The sequence below is a fragment of the Sander vitreus genome, chromosome 4 (genome assembly GCF_031162955.1).
Source record: "Sander vitreus isolate 19-12246 chromosome 4, sanVit1, whole genome shotgun sequence".
Classification (NCBI taxonomy): Eukaryota; Metazoa; Chordata; class Actinopteri; order Perciformes; family Percidae; genus Sander; species Sander vitreus.
In genome coordinates, this window is record NC_135858.1 from 24503264 (window position 1) to 24510116 (window position 6853).

The following is a 6853-nucleotide window of genomic DNA, read 5'->3' on the forward strand; positions in this document are numbered from 1 at the left end:
AAGACCCTGACCAGGCATGTCACTTTGGATTTACCTTAAAGCAGTGTTGCATGGAGCTCTATTAAGAGCAATACTCTGCATACGAGTGTAGAGGGTGTCTTTCATTTGCCTGTGCAAAACCCAAATACTCAAAAGCAAAACGGTAAGGAATGGATGAAATGTTGTGATATCTGCTTAAAACGTAAGAGGTCGACTTATCCAATGTGATCAACAGCAACATGTTGAAATTACAATTGACTTTCAGGGTTTGTAAATTATGTGCTTGGCGTGACATGAGTGAAATCAGTTTATGACTATAGCCTGGGACAGGCATATACAAAAAAACATTTTCTATCAATTGATGTAAGTTCTTCAAAGGCGATGAGTGGGTGGAGAAGAAAGTGGGGGATCAGGGCTGTGGAAACCCAAAAGCCTTCAAAACACACTTTGCTTTTACTTTGGTTTCCCTTTCCACAAAAGGTTTGTGTGTTTGAACCTCTCTCTTTCTGTTTGGACTTTGCATGGACTTTGTTCTCCCACAGTCCATGACATAGACATGCACGTGAGGTGACATGGGAACTCAGAATCTTCGGTGTGAATGTCTGTGGTCTGTCAATGTTTGTTGGCAATAACGTAGCCTACTCCCAAAGGGCATACTGGGATAAGCTCCAGCAGCTCAGTTCGAACAGGATAAGTAGTTTAGCCAAATGAGGGATGAAGTCATGGTTTCCCAGCTGGGAAAATGTGACACTACTCTTCCAAGTTATCTCCCCATTTCTTATGGCTCCTAGGCAAAGGGAGGACAAGGGTTTTCATGTTTTCATGCTTTGCAAATATGCAGGGTCAGGCTGTACAAGATGTCTTTTTGGTTTTCTTTCAACAAAAAAGGAGCCAGGACATGGTGCCTTGAGAAAAAAAATGGACACCGATCATTACAGTAATATTTATTTGTAACCTGATTTATTTTTAACTGAACATATACAGTGTGTTGTTGCTGTTGAGGTGATTCTGCGCCACTGACAGCATCCAACAAAGCAGTTTTTTTTAATACATAACTGAAATCTTACCAACATTGCATTCAATTAATGAATGTATGCAGATGGTATATTCATATGCTACCAACATGGTCTCAAGTCTGTAGAATGCAGTAAAAATTGTTAAGTGAATTGTGCCCTCAAGTGGGTATTGAGAGGAATGAGCACACAGATGTGACAGAAGTACAGAAGTATAACAAGCAAAATGTATAAAGTAAATGTGAAAATAATTACCCTTCTTATAGTGTTATATTATTATAAATGCTATACTATTTCATTATTATTATTATTATTATTATTATTCAGGGTTTAAGGGGGAGTTTAAATGTTACTGTAGCTGCTAAGGTGACTGAAGATAATATATGATAATGCATCACATTTTAAAGGAAGAGCATGTGTTTTGTGTTTAGAACATCTTAATCTGCTGTCAAATAAATATGTAAAAAGTACAATATTTTTCTCTGAAATGTATGCAAATATACAGTTTTACCTCAAAACGTTAGCAAGCATAGTCTACTAGAACTTAAAAAGTAGGGCTCGTCCGGGATTTGAACCCGGGACCTCTCGCACCCTAAGCGAGAATCATACCCCTAGACCAACGAGCCGCACAGCGCGGAAGCTCACATTTAAAAAACTCACTAATAGGTGATACCAATGTCTATCATTTGATTGAGTAATATTTAAGTGGACACGACAGAGAGGAAACGTGTCTGTGTCAACAAAACATTTCTTCTCATTTTATTCCATTTCAAGGTACTTCAGTACCCTTAAGGTAGACCATGACTAACCACGAGTCATCAGTGTCTGTGAATTGCAAACTTAATGGAAACCACAAAATGTCCAACGGTTAAAAACGTTGAAAGAAAGAAACGGTCGCAAACGTAAATAGGCCAACAGCTACAGCAATTCACATGAATAACATTATGTCTGAGCAAAATTACTGGTCGTTGCCACAACTTAATTAGGCTAATATCTGTCTAGACTGGAAGACTCAACACTGTATTGCCATTAGTAGTTACAACTTACAATCAGAGCATAAAAGTCAAGACACATAATAAGAAATAAAAACACAACACTTAGCCTGAATACATAACCCCCAACCTAAATAGGCCTACATAACCCCCACCCCATAAAACAGTAGGCCTACAGTATGCATTACATAGGCTACATGCGTCTACTTACCGAGATTGACTCACATCATGGCTGTTGTCAATGTTTAATGCGTGAATTGTTTGGGTTTCTCTGAAAACAGGGAACAAAGTGAAAACGAGGCGACATATTTAACACAAATGTCTTTAACTTTATCATTAAATTGTCCATATCTACCCTGGAGTTTTGTGGTAAAGCTCATCAATCAAGCGTACATAGGATATGTGTATTCCTTTGTCGGATACGCGTGTGTTTAATTTAATTAACGGCGGGACTGACTGAAAAGTCTGTTCGGAAGAGTCCAATACTATGGAACGCTGACACATTGTTGTTACGTCGCTTAACAACCGCCAGAGGGCACCATTTAACACGTTGCCAAGAAGAGGCTGAGGAAGGAAACAGAGAGGATACGAACCATAAAGGTTTTAATAGATAGGCCCAGAGTGATAGAGAAAGACATGGCTCTGGATAGGCCTATAGAACTTGATCCAAACATCCAAACGATCCGAACGAGGCAAGAAACCTCACTCCCTCCTACTTTCTTTTAACTAGCTAGGCCTCCTCTGTTTTTTTTCTTGTCTACATTGTACAAATGTGCTGTCTTTCTGTGTTACCATAAACCAACGTATAGCTGCAGAAGTGCAACCAAAAACTGGGTTGAAACAAAATAGGCCTACTGTGAAACATTTTTCTGAATTTGTCACTTCCTGGATGTTCTTTTTGTAATTGTTTGTGTGAGGCAGTACACCAGTAAAAATAGGGTCAGCTTTATTTCTAATTATTTTAATGTGCATAGGGAGGGGAAACACATCAGTCACCAAGGATTAAGCACAGCGTTTGTTGAGGTAAATCACTTTCATTAGACCAGTCCATTAACTGATCCATACAACTCAAATTGTTTAGGGTTTATAGATCAGTGTTTGCAGAAAAAGACAATTCAGGCAATAGAGCGGCTTTAAATGGTTGTAAATAGGAGTTTCAGTAATGAGTGCTGGCCACGTGTGCCACCTGATGGCTGTGCAGCACAGGGGAAAGCAGGTCACTGACATCATGCATATTGATCCTATAATAATATCCTGTAATGCACATTCCTGAATGCCGCGCCATAAATTAGCTGCTCTAGTTGGCTGTCCTGCCAGATTAAATTTTTTGGAACTGTAGATGCCTGTACACGTGTGGGAGAAGATTTCCTAAATGTCAAATAGGATATTGATCTTCACTGGCAACACAAACAACAAGCAACCCTTGCCACTACAGAGGAAAGCCGGTTTATTTGAACTATTATAACAAACCAACATTGTAATTTGTAATAGTAGTAGTTTTTGGATGAAGAAATAAAGACACATCTCTGAAACCACATTAGGAGAGAGCACACATATGTGTTATCAGTTTTGCAGCCTGGTGTGTATGTGTGTTTAATTGAGTGATTCATCTTCTAAATAGACAATCTTTGATAGCGTAACCAGTGACAGTTTCCATGCTCACTCACTTGCTATTTGCTTTCATTAGTCTTAACTTAATATCCTTTATGTTTCCCCATTCAGTAGCTTTTTAACAGCATACTCCCTTTGTGTGTGTGTGTGTGTGTGTGTGTGTGTGTGTGCGCATTTGTGGTAAGACGCTGAATGTGTGAGAATCACTGTATTCTTGAAACCACAATTAAAAATCTGCTTTCAAGGATGCAAATAGTACATATTTTTAATTATCAAGAAGCTGCATTAGACTTAATAAAGTAACAGTTCAATATGAAAGCAAGTTAAAGACAACAAAGTAATATTCAAACACTACATGACGCCTCTTTGACACTTTACTGACAGGAAACTATGTATGTATTAACAGCATCTATCAAAACTTTGATATACTTTCTATATAACAAAATTAATGACTGAGCCTTGAGACCCATTGGTTGCTAGGTGGCAGGACCATGTATCCACGTATACCTTATAGAATGTACATATAAATGTGAAAGAACTATGCAGGAAGACAGCCCCAGACGCTCTCAGTCAATGTGTTTGTGTGTCTCGCAGATGGCAGCCTCAGTCCAAACACCCAAAGCAGGAGGGGTTGGCACATATTTCACAAGGATCTGCAGACATGATGATAGACACTGGAAAGAAAAAAGAAAACATAAATATTAATCTGACCTATAATGTGTTTTTGTACCACCCAAGAGCCAGCTTTTCAGTTTTTAATGAAATGCTGCTTATAGTGATAATGGTATTCATATCCATAACTGTCTCAATACAGCAACAAGGGTGCCATCTGTGTATAATGAGCTTTAATGGCCCCCAAATACTATTTGAACAGCTTTGAATAGGCCTATTGTCTGGCATAATTATTCCAGAGCCACTTTATGGTGAAGCTATTTCAGGATGTGCCTAATACAATGTGTAAACAGTGAATTTGAGGAATCCATTTGAGTGAACTAACTGAAACATGCACCTGTTGTCTTTAATCACAAGTCTGAGAGCGAGCACATGTCTGAGAAATACAACCGTTGATTTAAGTGTCTAAGAGTGTGGTAGATTGTTTCCTGTATGACAAAAGTCAAATGTTGAGACTGATGCTCACTGAACAGGTAGTTAAGTAGGTGGTAGAGCCGGTTGGATATTAAAAGAATAGTTTGACATTTTGGGAAATTTGCTTATTTGCTTTCTTGCGGAAAGTTAGATCAGACTCTCAAGTCCGTATGGATTGTTGTACAAATAACATAAATGGGATAGAACTCATTGATAAGCAAGCTTTAGGGTTGTTGGTATGGAAATGTTATGACTTTGGAAAGTGTCAGGCTAACAGTTTCCCCCTGTTTCCAGTCTAAGTGCTAAGCTAACCAGCTGCTATACTTGATGAAGCCTCTTAGTTAAAAGAAATGTTTATTGTGTGTAAAATGTCTATTTTATTTTTTATTTTTTTTTAAATCAATCAAATATACACTGTCTATGTGTTGTAAATACTCAGTATTGCACCAATTAATCCACGGCTGAAAGTTAGCCCAAATAAATGCCCTATTTACTCCGGTTTGAGTAACGTTTCCTAAAGTGTCCGGCTGTTTTAAGAAATTGTTTAGCCCTTTAAAGAAATGAGATTTTTTTTTGTTTTTGACCCGATTGTAAAGATGTATGTCTTTCTTAGGAACCAAATGGCTTGGGGCTGAGTGTCACCGTTGGAAAATAGTGGTTGCAAAAGCAAATTGTTGTTATTGGTTGTTAGTTTTTTCAGCACAATAGAAGTATATTTAAGAGGACCACACTGTACATTGAACATTTCATTCCAGAATTTGTTGGTGCCAAACAAAATCTGATGTCCTACATTTCCATTCGCTCAGTCTTACCTAGTTTGGAGAAAACGATGGCTGCTCCCTTCCCTTGGCACACTGGCTGAAAGACTTGGGGTAGGACAGGGTTGGTGCAAACAGCTACAATGGTCGTCTCAGCGAGGTGAGGGCTCACGTTGTCGTCTAAATCCATCAGCTCCATCAGCTGCTTCACTGCCTCCAAGGGAAAGCTCCTGTCTCCAACCTGGGGGTGGTGGGGTTGGGGAGGGGGACAAGAAGAACTGTGAGGGATGAGAAAGAACTATTCTGCCCTGGAAGGAAATACTACTATTTCTAAGATGCATATAGAAAATACAAGAGCAAAGACGGAGTGAACAGAAAGAAACCGCATGGTTGATAAAATAACAAAATGTCAACAGTATTTCCAAGAACAAGTTATACTCACTTTAACCTGCACACCTCCTAGAGCTTGTCTGCACACACACAGCACCAAGACAATAACGATACAGAGCACTCTCATTTTCAGTTGATGCAAGATGCTTCTCAGTTTAGAGGACAGTTTCTTCTGAGGTCGCTGTATATCTGCTCTGCCTCTTATAAGGTGTCGTGACAGATTTATTGAGTGATTAATTGACAAAGACAAGTGGCAGGGTAACCCTAAAGGTAGGGGACATTGACTGGTCCAAGATAACCAAAGGCATTGTAACAACTTTGGATCCTCTTTTTATAACCACTATCCTCTGAATTTGTTTATAACCTCAATCTCTGTTGTTTCCTCCGTCAGCACAAAGTTTTATTATTGACTTTGGGTTTCATACTAACGCATCGAATGCCTCAGTGCCACCTTATAAATCTCCCCATTGTCTCTCTCCCACATATATTCATCACAGAGGTGTCTGATAAGAAAGCAGCCATATACGTACACAGCTGATCCATATGGGTCACTTGTTTGCACAGCTATGGTATTTGCAAATAATGACGCTTTTGAGATGCAAATGTTAACTTTTCTGTCTGAAAAACAAACTTAATGCACCTTAATGTGCCTAAATGCAAACCCTTCCCCCCCCCCCCCATAAACTTGAAATGCTTTAACAGCCAGGTGTCACTTCAATTCAATCCAAAATGTGCGATATTAAATCAATGAAATAAGAAGTTAGATGCTCAAGTCAACTTTTGTGAGAAAAGGAGTAGCTCTTTCCCAACAGATAAGAGTCAAATGTGTGATGTCATTGTGAGTCACCGTCTGGAGCTCCCCCATCAACGAAACAAATGAATTGTAGCCAAACTGTGTGAACCTTTAACTACTAAGTACATTTTGGACTTGTTGCATCACAATATTTTGTGTATAATATATAAATTCCTCTCTCTGTTACTCACTCTCACAAAGACACATACAATAGCTGTTAATGAAAACCAT

General features: G+C 38.8%; 1 protein-coding gene, 1 long non-coding RNA gene and 1 other non-coding gene across 3 annotated transcripts in view; all 3 read right to left on the bottom strand.

Annotated features, from left to right (window-relative positions):
• Positions 1-2453, bottom strand: part of LOC144517196 (uncharacterized) — a 40881-nt gene extending 38428 nt beyond the window's left edge. Inside the window, exons 1-2 of the long non-coding RNA XR_013501908.1 lie at positions 2340-2453; positions 2196-2255 (exon numbers count right to left, since the gene is read on the bottom strand). This is a non-coding gene — a long non-coding RNA (uncharacterized LOC144517196). The remainder of the gene's footprint in view (positions 1-2195; positions 2256-2339) is intronic.
• Positions 1547-1618, bottom strand: trnap-agg (transfer RNA proline (anticodon AGG)). The gene has a single exon. It is a non-coding gene; the product is annotated as a tRNA-Pro (tRNA).
• A 1745-nt stretch (positions 2454-4198) lies between the features above and the next one.
• Positions 4199-5956, bottom strand: LOC144516108 (guanylin-like). The gene is made up of 3 exons (XM_078247313.1): positions 5882-5956; positions 5494-5680; positions 4199-4269 (listed from the first exon to the last, which is right to left on the bottom strand). Exons 1-3 carry the CDS (start codon positions 5954-5956, stop codon positions 4199-4201), a joined length of 333 nt encoding a protein of 110 aa, XP_078103439.1.
• Positions 5957-6853: the final 897 nt, after the last annotated feature.